We start from the raw sequence: 21,468 nt of genomic DNA on the forward strand, positions 1-21,468 counted from the left end.
AGAGAAACCCTGTCTCGAAAAAAAAAAAAAAAGAATGTAATCTAACAGTTTAGCAAGGCAGAGGAAATAGGGGAAAGGCAAGGCCTGTCAGAGCCATGTTTGCCATGCTGTGTTGGCCATAGGAACTCTGCCCAGGACTCTGAGTCAGTCCACAGATGATGGGCACAGGGGAAATGCACGGACAAGTGGTGAGAACAGGGCAGTGACTTCTGTTGCTTCCTTAATAGATGGAGAAGAAGCAAGACACGGAGCGACAAAGGCACCTCCTGGACATTGGACATCACACAGCCAGTGAGGGACTGCCAGAGGCCAAGACCTGGCCTGATTGGTTCTAATTCGGTGACAAACAAATGGCTGAGGAGACTGGTGATCTAACCAACCTTCTCCTGACAAACCTGACAACCTTCTCCTGGCAAACAGGCTCCTCTGGTGGCTGGGACCCAAATCCAGAGACAGAAAGAGAGGAACCCTCTGGGAGTTGCCAGTTGTAAATACAGGGCCTCCTAGAGAGCTTCTGACACAGCAGCTGCCCAGGGGCCAACAGAAGGAAGGCCAGCTGGAGGTCAGTACCACAAGCAGAGCAGCCTCAGCACGCGCTTGGCACCCTAGCTGTATCCATCTCCTGTCACCCGCTCTTTGACTACTCCAGCCACTCAGGTCCCCATGGGCACCGTGCTCACTGGCTGCAATGACTCTGGACTTGCTATACCCAACCCTAGCCAGGCCAATGCCAGACTTTGCAGTAGGTAGGAATTAAGGCATGCAGAGCAGTCAGAATGGCCTGGAGGGCCCAGGCCCAGCTCCCTCCAGGCCCAACGGCCAGCTAGTACCTCATACTCTCTCAGCAAGGCTACTTCTGTCTGTTGTGCACATGAACGGGAGGCTGAGGAGCTCTTAGCACAGTGCCTGGCTCTTAGGGGGCTCAGTGGTTAGCAACACCATTAAGCTGTTTCCTGCGCTTCTAAGGAGCCCGTTGTCCAACCTTGTTTTTCAGAGCTAATTCTTCAGGAATCTTTCCATCAGTAGTCTCCAAGTTTGTTGAGGGCAACTGTCTTCACTAAGGATGAAAAACAGAAGAGGAAGGTGGGGGAGGAAGAGGAAGGTGAAGGATGAGGAGGTGGCGGTGTCCTCACACCCACAAATCCCCAGTGTTGGCCACGAGAGTGGGCTAAGCACAGCGCTGTTTGCATGTGGTTCCCTGAAGGCTGAGTTTGTGAGTATTGTACTCACGTGCCACAGAGTACCACTGGGTGGGGGGCTGGTCATCTGCTGACACACAGGAAGTGTGCCTGCCTTTAACTTGGGCTCCTTGTCAGGAAAAAGCTGAGTTCTGAGGAATCCAGGCAGGAAAAGCCTTCACCACATACACTGCTCGCTAGTGTCTCGACTCTGGAGCCAGGGACTCAAGGAGTAGCTCCTGTACCCAGAGGAATGGGGTGGCCTACCCTATGGGCCCTCTCAGCACTACTCTGTCTCGGCCCCTCCCAGGCCCTGGGCCAGGAGGGAGGTGCCTGTCCAGGTGAGAGGGGTCTGCTCAGGAATGTGGGCACACGCATACCTGTATATGCCTGCAGGTGTGGCAGCAGGAAATGGGACATTAGAAGAGCAGCTTGGGAACACATCCAGAGGCAGGCTGTCACTCAGCCTCCTTGGGGTATGAGTGGATGCAGAAAGCTGTGATTTTTCACTGTCACTCCAAAGCCACCCCCCCTTTTTTTTTTTATCTTTTTATTCTGTGCAGATGTTAAGATTATAGGTCTGGGGGCCCAGGACAAGGTGGCTGTCATCCAAAGTTGCCCTGCCTTCCCTGGCCCACCAGGGCCCAAAGGGGATCGTGGCAGCCCTGCTCAGAAAGGTAGAGATCTGGATAGGGGGGATTGCCCTGTGACCTCCCCCTTGGTCAGTCCTCCAGTCCCACCTAGGGCATGGGATCCAGTTTAGTTCCTGTGTTTGCAGGAGAGCGGGGCTTCCAAGGCAACCCAGGGAAGATGGGGCCTGCCGGCAGCAAAGGTAAGAGGAAACTCTCCTATGGGTCTCTCTGCCCAAGATCCAGACAGGATTTGGGAGCAGTACCCATCGCCCCTTGGCCCACATACCCACCTCCCCTGTGCGCTATCTAGCTGCATGCTGCCTACCCACTTCCTAGCAGGCTGGGTATTCAGGTCTCCCTCCTACAAGCTCTGCTCACATGGACACCTAGGTGTACACACACACACACACACACACACACACACACACACACTGCAGTGAAGAGGAGCCTCCTCCCTTGTGGAGGCCAGCACTGTAAGAATGTCCCTTCTATCTACAGGAGAGCCGGGAACCATGGGACCCCCAGGAGCCAAAGGTAAGCCTGGTAACCAAGGCGTCTCAGGAAGGGAGCAAGGAGGACAGCTCCACATGGAGCAATACAGGGTTAGGGTCTTGTTGGTCTGAGGGAGGCCTTGAGCACAAAGAGGGGAGGATGGTCCCAGCAGCACCACTCCAGGATCCCCCAAAGTTTTCCTGGCTCCCTATGCATATCGGAATGTTGGGGGCTCACAGACCAGAGGAGAGGCTGGATGCTGGGGGGCAGTGCAGGGCAGAGGATTTGGCAGGATTCCAGCTCCGGGACTAGGCGGGTATGCTGTATTCCTCCAGGGGAGAAAGGCGACATGGGAGCAGCATCATCCCTGGGTAAGTACATCCCGAAGTCTCTTTACAGTTCCCAGCATCATTACCCTGTGGTTGCGAGTAAAGGAAAACGAGCCCTGACTGGGGCTCAGGGAACCCCGAGTGATAGCAAAAGGGCAGCGGAAAGGCACTGAAGCCCAAAGACACAAGGAGGAAGGACTCCCACCCACCCACCCACCCACCAGCCCAGCAGCCCAGCAGCAGGGGTTGACGCGGCCTGAAGCATCACTGTGCCCAGCCTGCCTCCCAGCCAGAACCCTGACGTATCCCAACCACAGACATAGTCACAGACAGGACAAAGCACAGACGGCAGCCAGACACATAAAGGAGCCTGAGGGCAGCAGGGGCAGCCGGGATGGGTGTGCTGGGCTCTTCAGCAAGAGGGTCAGCACCAGCTATGCCAAGTAGAATATGGAGTGCTAGGGGACATATCTGTGCTGGGAAGGGACCAAGGAAGAGACTGACACTCATGTCTCCTGCCCAGATGAGAAGGAGCTAGGAGACGCCCTGTGCCAGAGAGGTAAGTGACCTCCCAGCTGGCCCCTCCCACCTCCTGCCAGCAAGAATACAGCGCAGGAACCCACATTACTGGATCCTTTTTCTTGATCCTGGAGCACACCCCAGGTACAGCCCAATCCTGCCTGCTTCCCCATGGTACAGGGCCCCGGAGCTGCAAAGACATGCTGGCACAGGGGACCTTCCTGACTGGCTGGTACACCATCTACCTTTCTGACTGCCGGCCACTGACTGTGCTTTGTGACATGGACGTGGATGGTGGGGGCTGGACTGTGAGTAAGAAGGCTCAATGCAGAGCATGTGAGGTTTGTACATGACAGCCACCCTCAGGAGAACCAAAGGCAGATGCCAGAGAGATGGCAAATTAACCAGAAAAAGAAATGGAGTGCCTCCACAAAGGAAACCCTAAGCACTGATGGACCAGAATCTAGAATTCTGTGGAGTGAGCTAAGTGGGCGATAGGACCCCAGTCATGACAGATGCATCCAAACATTTGGCAGCCCTGTGCTTTGCACTGGGACACTAGAGGCCATCAGTCACCTTTGTATTCACCTCTGCCACCTGCCTCCTGAAGCCTTGTCCTCATCCACTTCCTTATAGGGGCAAAAACAGGGGTGGCCTGGACGTATCCCTCAAGTCTCTACTCCTCAGAGCCCCACCCCCACAGGCTGCCCTGCCCACCCCACAGGTTTTTCAACGACGAGCAGATGGGTCCATCGATTTCTTCCGAGATTGGGACTCCTATAAAAGAGGCTTTGGCAACCTGGGCACAGAGTTCTGGTTGGGCAATGACCACCTGCACCTGCTCACGGCCAATGGTGAGAAAGCGGCACCTCCTCGGCCAGCGCCTGCCTTCCACTGCTCTGCCTGGCCTCAGCCTTTTCCTTCCTTCCACCCATGCGGCTAGGGATCCAAGAGCTCCGGGTCGACTTTCGAGATTTCCAAGGCGGAACCTCCTATGCCAAGTACAGCTCATTCCAGGTGTCTGGAGAACAGGAGAAATACAAGCTGACCCTGGGGCAGTTTCTGGAGGGCACTGCAGGTAAATCACACAGAACGCTTGAGGCTATTATTGGGGACATAGAAAGGGACCTGCAAGCCGCCTTTGCCCATCTGGGATGAGCTCTGCCTTAGCCCTGAGGGCTGATAGGTGTGAATTTTTCCAGGAGACTCCCTGACAAGTCACAGCAACATGTCGTTCTCAACCCATGACCAGGATAATGACGCAAATAGCGGGGGGAATTGTGCAACTTTATACCATGGGGCCTGGTGGTATCAAAACTGTCACAATTCCAACCTCAATGGGCACTACTTGTCTGGCTCCCATAAGAGCTATGCGGATGGGATCAACTGGTTCACAGGCGGAGGCTACTACTACTCCTACAAGGTTGTTGAGATGAAGATCCGGGCATCCTAAGGTGCCCCTACCCTCCCCGCTGCAGCCATGTCCAGGCCAGGTGGAGGAGCTGAAGGAAGGGATCAGGAGATGGTGTCTGTATGCTGTCTGTTGTGTGCTCCCTACACTCCCCTCTGGACACTGTCCAGCACATGAACAGTGTGCACTAATAAAAGTCAAAGAAGCAAAAATGGCGGCCTGAACTCTGTAGCGGTAAAGGGCAGCAGGCACGCGAGGTCCCCAAACATCCACGGTAGCCTCGAGGCTGAGACCCAGAGAGTCACCGAGACTACAGCAGTGGGGAGGAGTCAGCACAGCCTTCCAAGACCCGCTTCGGGGAACAAACCCATTACTGAGTGGAGAGACCAAAGGGAAGCCAACTCGGGGCCTGCTGCAGCCCTGGACAAGGGTCTCATGGGGCTTGGAGTCACTTCCCATAGCCTCTCTACCACAGCAACTCCATGGCCACTCTAGGCACAGAGGACATAGGTCAAAGTGGCCAGTGCTGAAAACAAAAGGCAGTTAAATGAGGGGTGATGACCTCAGGAACTCTGGGAAGACAGTAGACTGAATAGGGCCCAGATGGTGGGCACAGGGAAGCTTCAGGTGTCTGAGACTCAGCCAGAAGGAGCTCAAAGGCCGGTGAGGATGTGCACGCTACACCTAAGAGCAAACTGAGGCCCAAAGAACTGAGTAGTGCTGAGAGCCATCCCTGGCTTACTCTCAAGGGACAAGTGTCTCTCTCCCGAAGGTTCAGAGGGTAAGGCTTACAGTATAGCCCCACAGCCATGGAGCAAGTGGTTACAGTGCTATGGCTATGACGAGGCCCAGGCCCAGGAGTACAAATCCAGGATCCACCATGGAAAAAATGCTACATGTAGCCAATCAGGCCAGGAGCTCCCTGACCATTGGTGACCACACACCCGGCCTTCCACGGCTTCAGGATCTTCAAGGTCATTTGGCAGAGAAAAGTGGGCAGCAAGTACAGGAGGCAGAGGGAGCAACTTGAGTGAGACCTACTGGCCGGAGCCCCAAAATATCCAAGCTGACAGAGGACGAGTAGGATGGGTCCAGTACTAGGGGGATGCAAATGGTACTTTCATCCACACTGACACACAAGGCCATGGCAACAAAGCAAAGCGACTCCTTGGGGCAAATCTGGTGACACCAGGGACAGCCACTGCTCCCATGATAGGGAGGCTGCATCTTAGAGCCTCAGCAGGGAACACAAACCCAATCCTTGTCCTCCATAGAGCAGCAGGAGGAGCCAGGGGCAGGTGTAGAACCTGATGAAAAAGGGAGGCAACAGAGGCCTGGGTGAGAGGCTGGGGTGGGGATCTGACGACAGGGATCTCCACTCAGGCTCCCAAGAGTCCTGAAGGGAACAGGCACTGCCAACACCGGCTGTACAGTCTTCCTCATGTCCACTGTTAGGTACCAGTAAAGGCAGTTGATGGGACGTGGGGGTGCATTTTTATTTTTAGGAGCATCTGTGTTTCTCTAGGTTTCATACAAAGTATTAATTACTTTAATTAATAAGCAATAATCAATCTTTTTAAATTCCATGTTATATATGTGTTTTGCCTGCATATATGTCTGTACAGAATGTGTGTGCCTGGTACCTATGGAAGCCAAATGAGGATATCGGATTCCCTGGGACTGGAGTTACAGATGGTTGTGAGCTGCATGCGCATGCTGGGAATGGAACCCAGGTCCTCTACAAGAACAGCCAGAGCTCTTAACTGCTGAGCCATCTCTCTAGCACCCAATTGTCAACCTTTTTGCTGGGGGGGGGGGTGCATGCCTTTAATACCAGTACTCAGGAGGCAGAGGCAGGTAGATCTCTGAGTTTGAGGCCAGCTGGTCTACAGAGCAAGTTCCAGGACAGCCAGAGCTACACAAAGACCCTTGTCTTGAAAAACAAAAGCAAAAACAAGAACAAGAGGAGGAGGAGGAGGAGGAGGAGAAGGAGGAGGAGGAGGAGGAGAAGAAGAAGGAGAAAGAAACAGTGTGGGGGGCGGCTGGAGAGATGGCTCAGTAGATAAGAGCATTTACTCCTCTTACAGAGGACTGGAGTTCAGTTCCCAGCACCCATATCAAGCCTCTCATAGATGCCTGTAACTTGGATCCAGAGGAATTCAATGCTCTCCTGACCCATGCAGGCACCTACACACATGTGCACATACCCACACACAGACATACATGACTGAAAAATAAAAAGATGGAACTGAGGAGTTAGCTCAGTCTTTAAGTTCTTACCATACAACCACAAAGACCGGAGTCCAACCCCCTCCCTCCCCTCCCTTCTCTCTCTCAAACAGGCCCTCAAGTTTAGCCCAGACTGACCTTGAACTCAAAATCATCCTGCCTTCACCTCCCTTCACCGAGTGCTAGGATGACTCGGGTGCACACCACAGCCAGGTCCTCGACACACTTTTCACCCAGGCATAAACATCTGGCAAACCCTAACCCCACCCAAACCTGCCGTCCACAGTCTCTGAGCCCAACCCATACAGAGTCCTGCCACAGACAACCAGGCTATGCCACCAACAGGGCTTCTAATCTGGAGTGAGGGATCTGCAGGGACACGCCATGGAAGGCACACAACCCACTGCATTCCCTGAAACGCATTTACTGGCCCTCTCTGACTCTCATGCTCAGGTGGCAAAGTCAATATCAGGTAGTCTACCCACCTGTGTCCTTGCCCCTCTCCAGCTCCGAAACAAGCCCCAGAGTTCTTTTTCACATACCATCTAATAATCCTCCCCCCACAACCCCCTGCTCACACTTTCCAGAACGTTCAGCCCACCTGCTCCCCTCTGGGAGCCTCGTGGATGTCCTGGCCTCTCCCTGTCCAGCCAGTACCTTCTGACCTCCTGTGGGCAACCAGCCTAGCTCTATGGACTCCTCCATAGGATCCCAGCCCCTGACACAGAACAGGCACCAAAAATGGGCTCAGTTGAACTTCTGGAATTCCAAAAGTCTCTACTTCATTGTGACTTTTGGAGAGCCCTAACTGTAGTCTTATAGCAAAGCCCCATCTCACGTAAGAAAAAACGACCACTGCGCTCTTCAAGGAGTGACGAAAACCAGGGCTGCTTTCAGAGTCTCAAAACCCCCAAATTGAACTCTAAGACTTGCACCGGTCCAGGCGAAATCCAGTCCCTCCCCGCCCCGCCCCGCCCACATGAACTCCTCTAGGTTCCTCCCCTTAGGCGGGGCATTCGGGGACCTGACCCTCTCCGCTACGTTCTGCGCAGGCCCAAGTCTTAGGCCCCACCCCGCCTCCAGTCTGATCATCTTCCCTGGCGGAATCTGACCAACCATGGTGAATTTGGGCCTGTCCCGAGTGGATGATGCGGTGGCCGCCAAACACCCGGTGAGAAGGCTGGCCTCGGGTGCTGGATCTAGGCCTCAGAAGCTGACCTGAAGGCAGGGGGAGCCCCGTCAGGGGGCGGCGGAGGAGGGGACCCTCCTGCCATAGAGATAGAGACGCTGAATGAGTTTAGGGGAGGGTGGGATATATCCAGTCCCCAGTGTCCCTCTCCAAGGCTAGGTCGTGCCCAAAGGAGGAGCAGGAGGGAAGAAGGAAAGGGGACTGAGCCATGAACACCACCACCCTCATCCCAGGGTCTCGAGGAATATGCCGTGTGCCAGTCGAACGCCTTCATGAAGGGCGTTTTCACCCTTGTCACAGGTAGGCTGGTTCCAGGGGTCTTGGAGCGCAAAAAGAACACACCGTAAAGGGAGAAAAAAAATTGTAACCTACTGCCCCACCCTGTCTGCCCAGAAGGTGGCGCCAAGTCATCTTGCCTGCACTGCAAGGTGCGGTAGTCACCAAGACCATCACCTTGCAGGCTGACCAGTGGTTCCTTGGCTCTTGGCAGGCACTGGTGCGACTTTTGGCCTGCAGCTGTTCATTAAGCGGAAGTTTCCATACCCTGTGCAGTGGAGCTTCCTGGTGGCTGCCGGTGAGTTCTCCATGGTGGGTGCCTAGGCCCTGAAATACATCCGTTGCCGGGGACTCTACGGATATTGGTGTGTTTCCGATAAAGACCCGAATGTGATCCAGCCCCAGTTTTGGCTGGAGCCCACCCACCCTGTGCGGAAGCTGAGGTCCTCAACCCACCACCCTCCTGCTTCCTGATCTCCAGTTGTAGGATCTGTGGCCAGCTACAGAGTGACCAGAACGGAGTCTCAGAAGTGCAGAGATCTCTGGCTCTTCCTGGAGACAGGGCAACTCCCCAAAGACATGAGCACAGGTGAGATGGCCCCAGAGGGGCAGCAAGAAGTTTCAGGAAGACAAGCCCACGAGACTCAAATAGACTGGTCCCCTTGCCGCCTGCCAGTCTTGCTTGCCCCCAGAGGGGCTGAGGCTAGAAGGTTGAGCAGTGCATTCCCTGGAGGAAGATCCAGGAAATTAGGGTGACCCTGAGACAGAGGGAAGGGCCTTGTAAGGTGTGGGACAGGTACTAGCAATCCAAAATAGAGTGGCGGGGACTGAGACCCTGAAACCAAGTGGGTGACCCTCAGGCCTGCTTGTCCTTGGTACAGAACTCAGATTTTGTTTATTTTGTTCTTCTGAGGAAGGGTCCATTGCTCAAGCTGACCTTGAATTCCTGCTTCTACCTCCTAGGCTTGAGATTATAAGCCTGTGTAACCACACCTGACAGAAGCTCCATTCTTGTCATGATAGATCAGGGTCAGGGACCCTCAAAAACCACAGACATGAGTCAGCTGTCTCCCTTTGCCTTTTACAGATCATCCCAACTAGAAGAGCTCTGACTGCTGGGTGTGGAAGAGCTGAAGCAGGGAAAATCCTGGACTTTGACACCATCCAACTCCAGGCTGGTCCTTCCTACCTCACCAAACACACACACACACACACACACACACACACACACACACACACACACACACACACACACACACACGTGCACGAGCCCTTGAGTGTGTATGGGCAGGCCGACCTGACAACTGTGATGACCACCTGCTGCCCCAAATCCAGGACCCGCCCAGGAGTCCAGTTCAGAAAAGGGCTTGAGAGGTGGGGGCGGGGGTCTCCTCCAGAGCAGCAAGAAGCCAGGATATCAGAAAGGGTTGTATCCTGTTACACACAACTGTGGGGGTAGCAGCCTGCAAGTGGTGAAAAGACTTGTGTATTTTCTCTGGTGCTTTGGGGTCCCTTGGGGACCTCTGTGCCCCAAGTTCATGGAGAATTGTGAAGGGGTGTGGCTAATAAACAGCTTGTCCTTTTCCCACCTGAGCTCTCAAGCCAGTAAACAAGGGTCGGTGAGGTTGGGTAAAGCACCGGCTGATAAGCCTGATGACTGAGTTTAATCCCCAAGAGCCACAGGGTGGAAGGAGTAACAACGCCCACACATTGTCCTCTAATCTCTACTATGGTTTATGGGTTCCCATTACACATGCACAGGAACACATGAAATGATAAATACAGGTGTAATATTAAAAAGAAAGCCCAGGCGGTGGTGGCGCACACCTTTAGTCCCCACACTCGGGAGGCAGAGGCAGGCAGATCTCTAAGTTTGAGGCTGGCCTGATCCACAGAGTGAGTTCTAGGACAGCCAAGCCTACACAGAGAAACCCTGTCTCGGGAAAACAAAAACAAACAAACCAAAAGAATGTAGGGATGAGAAGATGTGATCATGCACCTCTGTGGCCACACAGCTGACGCTGGAGGATATGCAAGAAGTTCCTAATGCAGAATCCCAGAACTGGATGTTCCTTCCAGCCGTCTGGGCCATGTAGTTACACCGATGCCTCTCCTCCTGGAAGTCTGCAGCTATACAACACAGCAGAGGAGCAGAACACAGGCAGGAGCAGCCAGAGCCCAGGCAGGGCTTGGGCTCAGTGAGGCCCCTTCTCCAGGGAACAAGCAGCAGAGCTACACAGGAAATGGCAGGGGGAGGGGTAGTCCAGCCCCATTCAAAAGAACGGAGATGGTCCCAACCTGGGCATCAAACCAGGAGCATGAAGACTTGGCCTTGGCCTGCTCCTACACCTCTACCGAGCTTGTCAATTGGATGGTCTGTGAGAACAAAGCAGTAGGCAGAGTGGCAGCAGGCCTCACATAGTAGAAGCTTGAGCCAAGTTAGTTTTCTTATAGAAATCTAGGTAGGTGGTCTATCAGTGTGTGTGCTGCTGCCAACAACACACCACAGACTTGGGCAGATTATAATAAAAAACAATTGTTTTATCCCATGGTTCTGGAGGCCCAAGGCCCGACGGCCACTTGGTGGTGGTTGTCATTCTGGCAGAATCTCCCAGGTCATCACATGGCCAGAAACAGCACACATGTCGCTTCCTCTTCCTCTAAAGCCGTCAAGGTTTGCCCCTAGTGGCTGTACCCTGGTAACTTAAATTCTCATCACCTCTCAAAAGCCCTACCTTGAAGGACACAGTCCTGTCTTCTACCCTCTTAAACCTCACAATGGGGTGGGGGTTTGGGAGGACAAGCCATCTTCAAACCCCAGCCATGTTTTAAGAGCTGTGCTGGGGTCAGGGACCCAGGCTTCCTCCAATCGCTTCCCTGTTGTCATGGCGCCCACTTCTCAATCCAGCTCATCGTGCTGGCTCCGCCAGCTCCAGCCGCTGCATCTTCAGCCCATTTAACCAGAAGGAGAAAGAGGGAGGCGGGCAGTTCTTCCACCATGTCTGTATACACACTTCTGGCCAGGACTAAGTCACATGGTACATCTACTGGAAGGAAACCGGGGAAGGCAGCCTTGCTCTGGACAGCCATTTGTCCCACTAAAATTCAGTTCTGTATCTGAGGGAAAAGAGCCAATACTAGGGGATGTAAGTTGATTCTGCCTCAGCTGGATACCAAGCTGGGCCACCAAAAACTAGGGAGGTAAGGTGAGCAGCCATGGCCATAGCAGGTCCTTCCAGCCCTCTTGAGGATGAGGCATAGACCAGAAGGGAGGCAGGGGGGTGAACACAGAGTTCAGACTGGACAGGAAAGTGGCTAGAAGGTAAAGGATTCATGTGAGAGGACATAGGAAGACAGACACTAATGTGTCCTGTGTTATACACATGTTCTGACAACCTAACCCCCTCCCCCACAAATTCATACACTGAAGTCCTAACCCACAGGACCTCAGAAGGCAACTACTGGAGATGAGCCCTTTAATGAAGTGATTAGGGCTAACTCATGCTATGGGGACTAATCCAGTCTTTCTGGCACCTTATAAGAGGCGATTAGGACACAGATGGGCACAGAGGGCCACCCACATGAGATCACAGGAGCAGAAAGCATCTACAGCCAAGGGGAGACACAGCGGAAGAACCAGCCATGTAACACCCTGACCCAGCCTTCTAGTCCCAGACTGAAGACTAGATGCCTGAAGAGTAAGCTACCCACTGGTACTTAATTATACAGACTCACACAGACTGGGTTGCGGAAAGTGTCTGTCTCACATACCCCATGGTGTTCTGGGCTGCTGATTGCTCCTGGCACACTGCTCTAAGGGAAGGGGTAGGGTATAGATGTGTGGACTTGCTTCTGCCGATAATTTGTGATCCAAGGTCCAGGGGGCTGAGGGAGGCAGGAGTCAAGCAGGGTGGCACCAGACAGGCTGGGAAAGTTGGAAGAGATGGAACAGTGATGGGCAGAAGCTGGGGTGAGGTGCCAGGCCACCCAGTGCCTGGGCTTTGAACTAGGAGTCTGGGTTGGGGAGAGAGGTCTCACCAAGCACTGACACTGAGGTTAGATGTGGGAGGCACAGTCAAGCTACTCTGTGGTCCTGGGAGCAGGGGAGGGGACAAGCAGGGGTGGGGGGCAGTGGGTGAGGTGTTATACTAAGCCATCAAAAATTGTCCACCACCAACCACCAAGAGGTCTCTGGTGTCCAACAGAGCTCCTAAGCAGCAGCCTCAAGACTCATTTCCCTTAGGACAAGCACCCAGAAGTGACCTTGAGAAGGAAATTCTAGAAGGATGAGATTTCAGGGTTCCCTGGGCATTGAGAATCTTGGTCCCATCACAATGACCTGAAATTCCAAGGACAATCTCAGCTTCGGCTCAGTTGAGCAGGCAACTGAACAGGGAGGCTGAGAGGCACACAGGACCCCTGGAGGACTTTTAGGCCACCATGAAGGTTCACAATGAAGCAGCTGTGGAGGCACAAATACAGGAGCTAAGGACCATCACCCGGCTCCAGGGTGAGCCTCACACCGGGGACTGCCACTCGGGCTTGCTAATAGACAACTTGCCATCCTATTACCCGGCCAGGCCCCCACAGTGGGCAAAAGTCACAGAAGGCCCTGCCATGTGAGGGGAGCTCCAGGGAGATTTATACATTTACCACAATATTGTTTCAAAGTTGGAGGTATTGGAAAGTGATCTGCCTGTTTCTAGACACAGGAGCTCTGAAAGAGACAGGGGTTTCCCATCCCTGGTCTTGGTCTCACCCTCCTTACTGCCCTGCATCCATCCCTGAGGAGCCTTGTAGATTACCACTTAGAGCAGGGAAGCCTGTGTCTTCCAGAACAGGGAGGGGGAAGAGGAGAAATAGTCGCAGAGGCAATGCCATATTCCGGTACAAAACATCTCTGGATGTTTTGCTGAAATTCTCAGCCAGTGCTTTGGCCTACCGTCTGGTAATTTTGTTCCCTCCATCACCTACAGAACAATGTCGGGCGCTCCAGATCCAGGGCGTGAAGGAGAAAACAGCACAGAATAAGGCTACAATGGGCCTTCTGCGCAGCAACCTCCGTCGAGGGGCCCACGAGTGGGCTTTGGCAAAGAAGGTGCAAAAGCTCCACCCTCTTCGCAGTCTGGGGATAGGAGGTGGTGGCCCACTTAACACATGCACACATCCTAACCCTTCTCTGGACCGGAAGGCTTGCTTGGGTGGGTACTTTGAATGGTGCCCAGGGCAGGTTCCCTAACATCCACCCGGAGTGTTTAGCACCTACAGTAGGGACTACCTTGGGCTCTCTGACTTCCTTCCGGGGGGGGGGGGGGGGCGGGCCCATCACACTGGAGCAGGGATGGCCCTGGAGGGGTCCTGCGTGCTCTGCTCAGGGGTCCCAGGACCAACGGTCTCCTTGCTGGGCTAGTGGCGAGTAAAAGGCCCTGGGGGGTATGTCTGAGTACATCAGTGCCAAGGGGAACGCAAAAGGGCCAGGCTCCCAGCTCAGCCGCTGCCGCTCCACAGTATGACCAGTGGACCATCTCCAAGGCCTGCGCGAAGGACGCGTCCATGAGGCTGGCACACTGCCGCAGTTCTATGGAGGTAACGAGGCAGCGGGGAGGGTACCTAAAGGATCCCTCGTCCCTCTCAGCCCTGAGGCCCGCCCACAGTAAATGTTATGAGGCCGGCGGAAGGCGAAGCGCGTGTTCCCGTGGGGCAGCTGCGGGTCCCCTACCCGCAGCATTCCTGGGGTCCCCGCAGCGCTCCCCCTCGCACCCACGCGCGGGCACCCTCCTGGACCCAGGTGGCTCGAGAGAAGCTGCGCAAGTACGTCTTCGACCGTGTGAATGCACACAACGTGCTGATTCATCTGGCTCGTCGACGGGGACAGAAGCTGGAGAGCTTGCAGGGGGAGCTGGCCAGCCTGCGGAACCAGCCGGATGCCACCAAAGACGAGCTAAAGCTGCTGCAGGTGCCCGGGGACCGGGCGGGGGCGTGGGTCTGCGCCGGAGGGCGTGGAGATTCTGTAAAAGGGACGGAGTCCTACATTTCAGACAGGGATTCTGTATCAGGGCTGGACCGCTGATTAGGCAGGGTTCTGCCGGAAGGGCGTCTCCTTTGGTGAGGGTCTTTGTAAGAGAAAAACACTTTAGCAGGTGAGACTGGCCTCCAACAGAGGGGTGGGACTACATCAGAAGGGTGGGACCTCCGGATGGGCAAGAGCCTTTGGTTAGTCCGTGCCCTTACATGGCTGTGTACAAACAGGAAAACTTTCTAACAAAGAGCAGAAAACCGATGATCTGAGGTAATGTTTTTATCACACAGCTGTAAACATGAAGTTGGGAATCAAAGCCATTTTACACATGGTGACTGGGTGGTGGATAAGATGTACAATAATGACTTTGTCTTCAGGGCCTGGTGGCAGGGGCAGGACTAGGGGAGCCCAACACCCTTGTGTGAAAGCCCAGCTCCCCACCCCGTGCCCTCCCTTGGGCAGGGTTCGCCCCTTTCACACCTGATCGGAGGTTGTGGGGAGGTGGGTCTTTTCACCAAGCCTTTTCAATGATCCAACACCACCACTACCATCAGATTATCCGCCAGCTGGAGAACAACATTGAAAAGACCACGATCAAGATCACCACCAGCCAGAACATCCACATGCTGTACACAGACCTGCTGGATTATCTGAAGAAGGTGAGCCCCTCACCCAGGGAGTCCCACCTGCAACTCCATTGCGAGCAGCCAGCAAAGCGGCCCTAAAAGTATGTGGAAACTGCTTAGAGAACTTCATTTTTGTTGTCCCACACAAGCATATTATGGGGTACACCCAATTTGGGGGCTTAAGCCTGGGCATGGTAGCATGGTCTGTGATCTCAGCACTCAATAGGCTAAGATGGGAAGATTACATATTCCAGGCCAGCCTGGGCTACACAGTGAGGCCCCATCTCAAAAACAGATGCAAATCATCACACACACACACACACACACACACACACACACACACACACACACACACACACACACCACAAAACCACAGAACTCTTTCTTCCACATATTAAATAGTTTAGTTTGGGTCTTTGAGGGTCAGAGATGGGCTATACTCCCCTCCCAGGAAGTCCCCTAACATGGTTTGGGACAGACTCATCTCCCACCTCCCAAAATATGCTGAGCACACAGCTTCCTGCCCACTTTGGATCTGGCTACCCTGCTTTCTGTATTGGAAAGCCAGAAGGAAGCAAATTCTGGCCCATGGGAGTCCCAGGGAACCATGACCGTGTATCTCACCGAGCACATTCCCACTATGGCTCCCATAGAGCAGAGCATCTGCAGTGGAAGTGAGGGAGAAAGGGCTTCAGGGCAGCAGGGTACTGAAAGCAGCGTGGTGGGCAGGTCTGGAAAGGTGGCCAGGAGAAACCGCTAATGCCTTCGCCCTAAGAAAGGGAGGTAAATGAGTGGCGTGGCATCACTGGAGAGAAAGGGTTGGTACATGGGCAGATGCAGCAGCTTTTTGCTGCTGGAGTCATATCCCTCAGCCAGGATCTCAGCATCACACTCTGGTCTGTCCTTCTTACCTGACCCTCATGCTGGAGGCTCAACTGGAGGCCCTGCCCACCCTTCCTTCCTGTGTCCACCCCTTCCCACACTCCTTCACCTGTGTGTTCTTTGTAGAACTTTCTCTCCAGGACAAACATACTTGAATCAAATCCCCACATCTACATTTTGTAAAATCTGCAAAGACTCAGCATGTGCAGGTTTTAACAACAAAATATCAATAGCTAAGTGTCCTTGCCTACGATGCACCTAGCCTTGTGCTAAATATGCTATCTTATTTCTCCCTCCATCCTAACAGAAACCTTCCAAAAAAGTCAGGATCACCTTAGAAAGGCTAGGTGTTATCCCAAGATCACACAGCTAGGTGCTTAGACGTGGACTTCACTTTGAGCCCTATCTGGCTCCAAGCCCATCCTTCAAGCCCTTCTGTTCCACTTCAAACCAAAGATGCCCCCCAAGCAAACTCTCCTGGAGTTTTTTTGTTTGTTTGTTTTTGATTTTGGTTTTAGACAAGGTTTCTCTGTCTAACAGTACTGGCTGTCCTGGAACTCTCTTTGTAGACCAGGCTGACCTCAAAATCACTGAGATCTGCCTGCCTCTGCCTCCTAAGTACTAGGATTAAAGGTGTGCATCACTAACGCCTAGCTCCCTCCTGGGTTTTGGAGTTGGCCTTTGCTGGGGTAAAGTCACATCCTCTTGTCCTGGGTAGTGAGAGTCCATAGGTCACCAATGGCTATCCAAACTAGAACACTTCTTTCTCCTTCTCTGTGACTTGCCCAGAGGCTAGGCCACAGACAGAACCCCTATCCTATCCCCAGGGCTCACACAGTCTGGGAGTGAAGGATGGAAGAGAATCAGAGGGCTCAGGAAAGCCAGCAATAAGGTATGATGGCACCAAAGGAGCCCATGGCTTCATGACCTTGTTGCCTTTGCCCATACTGATAGGTGCTGGCAGGCTACCCCACAGAGCTAGACAAACTTCAGAACCTGGTGACCAACTACTGTTCGGAGCTGTCAGATATGACAGCCATGTCCCAAGATGCCATGATGATTACTGATGAGGTCAAGGTGAGTCCCGGGATTGGGGAGCCATCAATAGCTGGCTCGCCTGATCCTGTCTTGTTCAGGACCTATCTGGATCCTATGCCTACACTACCCATCATCCCTGGAGAAATCCATTGTTAGCCCTACCAGCTGATCTGCTCACCCAGGAGACAGAGAAAGTCAATTTGGGCACAGAGGCCATAATAGATGTGGCCAGGACAATGGGCGTCTATTCACCTTGGCACTACCAAGATCCCTGTCTCTAGGGAGATAGGACTAGGGATGCCAGCAAGCCCCGTCCTCCTGAAATGGGCAATTCTTCTAGTAGTCCACCTCATCATATCTAGGTCAGTATGGCAGACAGAGGCAACGGGTTTCAGAAGTCTCTAGGGTAGCTTTCCAAGGAAATATGCTTGAATGGGCTCTGAAGGACCAGTGAAGTCCAGAAGTAATCAGAGCTCAGAAGGAGAAAGGGCAGAAAAGCCAAAGCTGTTGCCACATGTGAGTGCACAGAAATTGACATAGCTTCCCTGCATGAGTCAGTGGAGGCTATAGGGTCCTCAGGCTCACAGCCTCGGAGAACACAGAGGGACACATGACCACATTGTGCTTTATGCCAGGTGTGGTAGTGCACGCCTTTGATCCCAGCACTCGGGAGGCAGAGTCAGACAGATCTCTGATTTCGAGGCCAGCCTGGTCTATGGAGTGAGTTCTGGGACAGCCAGGGCTACACAGAGAAACCCGGTCTTGAAAAGAAAAGGGGGAAAAAAACCACCACAGATTGTGGGGTGTTTGTTTGTTTGTTTGTTTGTTTGTTTGTTTTTAGAGACAGAGTTTCTCTGTGTAGTTTTGGTGCCTGTCCTGGATCTCGTTTTGTAGACCAGGCTGACCTCGAACTCACAGAAATCCTCCTGGCTCTGCCTCCCGAGTGCTGGGATTAAAGGTGTGCACCACCGCCGCCGCCGCCCGGCCAGATTGTGTTTTATAATGGCACACATAACTTCAGGTGCCAGAAGTTGCCAGAGCAGAAATACTGACTGTGTGGCCAGGCCAGTAGTAGAGTGGGGGTGGCCAGAAGTAGACAGGGCAGGGAAGTCTTTAAGGGGTGACCACAGTGAGCTTTAGTGATAGGAGTGGGTGAGAGAAAGAGAGCAGAAGGAAGGAGTGAAGGATGATAGTTTCAGCCACAAAAGCAGAATGGAGGAGAGACCAGCTTTGAGAATTAAAGGGGTGAATTACTTTTAGATATGTTAAATCCAACTTAATGGGTTCTAAGTGGAACAGGCCAGGAAGCAACTTAAGGCAAGGGCCTAGAGGAAAGAAGAGAGCCTGGGCTAGAGGGAAAGTCAGTAGGCATGTGTTAGCCAGGAGTCTGCACCACAGAGGCAATGGGGTACCCAAGAGGACAGTGGGAGAAGTAAGAAGAAAAGAATGGCCAGCTTCCTTCCACCGTCCAATAAGATGAAGACTGGAAACTGGCCACTGGCTTTAGAACCACGGGAGGACCCTTGGTGAGGCAGTATCCCCATTGAATCTCTATGTCCCCAGAGGAATATGAGGCAAGGGGAGGCGACCTTCATCGAGGAGCGAAGGGCACGAGAGAACCGGCTGAATCAGCAAAAGAAGCTTATTGACAAGATCCACACCAAGGAGACCAGCGAGAAGTACCGCCGTGTACATCTTAAGTCGTACCCCATGGCTCTCCTTACCCACTGGGGGAAGAGCTGGGAGGACCCTTCAGTTCTCATTCTCACCTGCTTCTTTCTCCCATCAGGGCCGGAGGGACTTGGATTTCCCCTCCAATCTGATGAGTATGGACACCATGAAGGGTGAGTCTCAGCTCCTTGCCTTGTACGGCCAAGGTCTCCAGTAGCCGGCAATGACTGGGACTGCCCGGCCAGGTACCATGAGGCCAGTGGTCACTAGGGTGAGGAAGACAGACAGCCCCTGCCTCTTCCCTGACTGTCCCTGAAGAATCTGAGAGCCTATGGCACAAGGTGGCTGCAGAGATGCTATCTCTAGCGGCTAGAGCTCAGTCACCCAGTAACATCTCAGAACTGCTCCCCAGAGCCACATGCTGCAATTCTGCTCCTGGTCCTTGTTTGTCCTTGTGTTTCCCAAGGTACTCTGAAGGGTCAGGCTGGGGAGAACAGGTACAGGTCACATGAGGGCACCCAACACCCTAGGGGTCTTCTCTGAAGCCTGAGTGTCTGTAAAGCCATCAGAGAGCCATTCCTACACACCGACTAGGCCCTCCTTCTCTGTTCTGCCCAGTGAGGAAAAGAGAAACTTCCATAGCAGACATGGAATACCAGACAGAAGTGACTGCTTTGGTCGAGAGGGTCAAATCTGCTGTGCAGTGCTCCCACCTCTGGGTAAGTCTCCCTGGCACTGGGAGGGTGACTAAGCTGGGCCAGGGCCTGGGGTGCTCTGCAAAAAGTTCACAAAGCTTAACCTCCCCTTGGACATTCCCAAACATGATGCTCCCAAGCCTGGAAAAAGTCTGGGTTTTTTGAGGTATGAAGATACCCCCAGCATATGGATGGCATGTCCCCACCATATCCTACGTACAGGACAGAGTCTGCCAGAATTTGAAAGTCCAAATGCTAAGGACCTGGCCTCTCACTACAGCTCTAGCCCCTTCCCAGGTTGACAGCCACAGTGAACAACTGTCATAGACCTACCTGAGTTTCCACTGTCAGGCCTTGAGCTCCCAGCCACAGCATCTTGACTGAAGGTGATACATGGTCCCTTCATGGTAGATGGGGTTGCTTACCCTCTGCCTGTCATGAAAGCTATGTATCAGGACATATACAGGTTACCCTTCTGCCCAGCCCCTCATAAGCCTTAGCGCCCAAAAAGTATTCAGTGTCATGACTGGGCCCCAAGTACTGAGAAGCTGCACTATTCATTGGGAGGAGCCCAGGAGAAGGCAGGGCTATGAGGCCCTACGGCCTTTCAGGCCCACACCTGTTATTCTCTGCCCTGGACTGGTTAGGACATAGCTGGCCGCTTCCTGGCTCAGAAGAATACAGAGGAGAACCTGGAGCTACAGATGGAGGATTGTGAGGAGCGGCGGACCCAGCTGGAGGCCCTGATGAAGAAGCTGGAACTGGAAGAGGCACTGCTCAAGTTCCACCAGATACCCAGCTCTGCTGGGTATGTTCCAGGGCTGCTGGACGGCCCCGCGGGTACAAGCTAGTAGCTGTACATATTGATTGCCAATAACCCTGGGCATCTGAAGAAGAGCTAAGGACTCAACCGGCTTGGGGCTGACTTCATGAGCCCCTGAAGCTGATACAAGCCCTGGTGCAGGACCCCCGTGGGCCCTGAGTACTGTCCTGCTCTTACTGCTGTGCTTACCTCCTCCACAGCTTTAGTTCTATTGAAAAGAAGATGAAGAGCATGCTAGAAGAGGAGGAAGCAAGGCTCCAGCTGGCCCACAACAACATGACCAAGAGCCAGCAGCTACTACTGGCCATTCAGACAGGCATTGACAACCTCTACATCCGGCTCATCGGCATCACCTTGCCAACTACCCAGGTACCAGCCCTGGGGGCGGGGGGGAGCTGCTGTGCACAGGGTCCTCATGTGGGGCCACCAGAAAAACAAGCTGCTCCTCTGGCCTACAGAAACAATTATCAATATCTGACACCCTTGATGTGTATGGCAAGCTGGACTATTGCGAGGGGAAGCTCACATATCTGGCTGACCGCATGCAAACGCAGTCCAGAAATGAGGAGGTAGCCCTGGGCCATGGAGGGGTACCCACAAAACCCATGTCCTCTCCAAGCTGATAAGGGTGCTGCCCTGCAGGTCGACACAAAGGTGAAGGACGCCCTGGAATCATCGACTCTAAAGGAGAAACATAATACCAGAATTACCTTTGAGGACCAAGAGGAGGACATGATAGGTGAGGCCCTAGATGTCAGCCACAGGGAGGAGATGGAAAATGGGGAACAGGGACGATAGCTGGAACTAACTCAAGGCAAGAGATGGTATACACTGTCTGACTAGAACATACTGGCAGACTACGTGCTAAGGGAAAGGTTTTAATAGAGGTGACAGAGGTTAACCTTTATGAGAATTTATTATTTTTTTCTGAGACAAAGGGGCATACCATGGTATGGGCCAGAAGGGAGCTCAGACCAGACCTTTAGTGGAATTTCTGCCGCAAAGGCAGGGTAGGATGAACAGAGAAGGATGGCTAGTATGGGTGATCCTGGCATATCCTGGTTCCTTGGCACCTGGCCTTGGGTGACTTAGGGCAGGGGTCAGATCACAGAGAGTCTTCAGTCATCAGTCCATCTGTGAGATGAGCTCCAGACGCAAGAGAAGGCCCAGAGAAGCAAAAAAGCAAACGGGTAAGGGTGGGGAGGGGGGTCGGTCTCTGGAAAGTCACTCCTTTCTTGTCTGTGCAGAAACCTTCCAGTTTGCGGACGTGGACCATAGCTACGTCCCTTCCCGGGCCGAGATAAAAAAACAGGGCCAACGGCTGATCGAGGGGAAGCTCAAGGTGTCCAAAAAGAAGAAGAAGTAGCCCGGGCCGGGCTTTCGTACACAAATAAACATTTTTCCAGAACTACTCTAGAGAAACGAGAAACCCACTGGACTTTGAGGGCGGGAAGGCGGG

The 21,468-nt window shown here is 53.4% G+C and overlaps 3 protein-coding genes and 1 long non-coding RNA gene across 11 annotated transcripts; 3 read left to right on the forward strand and 1 right to left on the reverse strand.

The window, feature by feature from the left end:
* Positions 1-403: 403 nt before the first annotated feature.
* Positions 404-6,471, forward strand: LOC128101190 (ficolin-1-like). The gene is made up of 10 exons (XM_052724071.1): positions 404-1,519; positions 1,742-1,855; positions 1,957-2,010; positions 2,309-2,344; positions 2,638-2,673; positions 3,155-3,190; positions 3,331-3,458; positions 3,875-4,004; positions 4,094-4,228; positions 4,353-6,471. Exons 1-10 carry the CDS (start codon positions 1,432-1,434, stop codon positions 4,601-4,603), a joined length of 1,008 nt encoding a protein of 335 aa, XP_052580031.1. The 5' UTR covers positions 404-1,431; the 3' UTR covers positions 4,604-6,471.
* Positions 6,472-7,841: 1,370 nt separating this feature from the next.
* On the forward strand, positions 7,842-9,843 carry Tmem141 (transmembrane protein 141). 2 transcript variants are annotated; one of them, XM_052725273.1, is made up of 5 exons: positions 7,842-7,961; positions 8,213-8,279; positions 8,470-8,553; positions 8,737-8,844; positions 9,343-9,843. In XM_052725273.1, exons 1-5 carry the CDS (start codon positions 7,908-7,910, stop codon positions 9,354-9,356), a joined length of 327 nt encoding a protein of 108 aa, XP_052581233.1. In that variant the 5' UTR covers positions 7,842-7,907; the 3' UTR covers positions 9,357-9,843. The 2 variants fall into 2 exon arrangements, with proteins under 2 accessions (XP_052581233.1, XP_052581234.1); XM_052725274.1 differs by lacking the exon at positions 9,343-9,843 and having other exon boundaries at positions 7,852-8,279; positions 8,373-8,553; positions 8,737-8,776.
* A 118-nt stretch (positions 9,844-9,961) lies between these two features.
* Positions 9,962-21,420, forward strand: Ccdc183 (coiled-coil domain containing 183). 7 transcript variants are annotated; one of them, XM_052725263.1, is made up of 14 exons: positions 9,962-11,953; positions 13,232-13,353; positions 13,764-13,841; positions 14,044-14,211; positions 14,829-14,933; positions 16,737-16,859; positions 18,384-18,509; positions 18,610-18,664; positions 19,110-19,210; positions 19,834-19,994; positions 20,210-20,378; positions 20,468-20,578; positions 20,652-20,748; positions 21,257-21,420. In XM_052725263.1, the coding sequence occupies exons 1-14, from the start codon at positions 11,815-11,817 to the stop codon at positions 21,373-21,375; spliced, it is 1,674 nt and encodes a 557-aa protein (XP_052581223.1). In that variant the 5' UTR covers positions 9,962-11,814; the 3' UTR covers positions 21,376-21,420. The 7 variants fall into 7 exon arrangements, with proteins under 7 accessions (XP_052581223.1, XP_052581224.1, XP_052581225.1 ...); XM_052725264.1 differs by having other exon boundaries at positions 9,962-11,293; XM_052725270.1 differs by having other exon boundaries at positions 11,848-12,765.
* LOC128101852 (uncharacterized) lies at positions 14,222-21,374 on the reverse strand. The gene is made up of 4 exons (XR_008215215.1): positions 20,956-21,374; positions 19,520-19,618; positions 15,525-15,670; positions 14,222-14,840 (listed from the first exon to the last, which is right to left on the reverse strand). It is a non-coding gene; the product is annotated as an uncharacterized LOC128101852 (long non-coding RNA).
* Positions 21,421-21,468: the final 48 nt, after the last annotated feature.

The sequence above is a fragment of the Peromyscus californicus genome, unplaced genomic scaffold, assembly GCF_007827085.1.
Source record: "Peromyscus californicus insignis strain IS unplaced genomic scaffold, ASM782708v3 Scaffold_7__1_contigs__length_154581171, whole genome shotgun sequence".
Classification (NCBI taxonomy): Eukaryota; Metazoa; Chordata; class Mammalia; order Rodentia; family Cricetidae; genus Peromyscus; species Peromyscus californicus.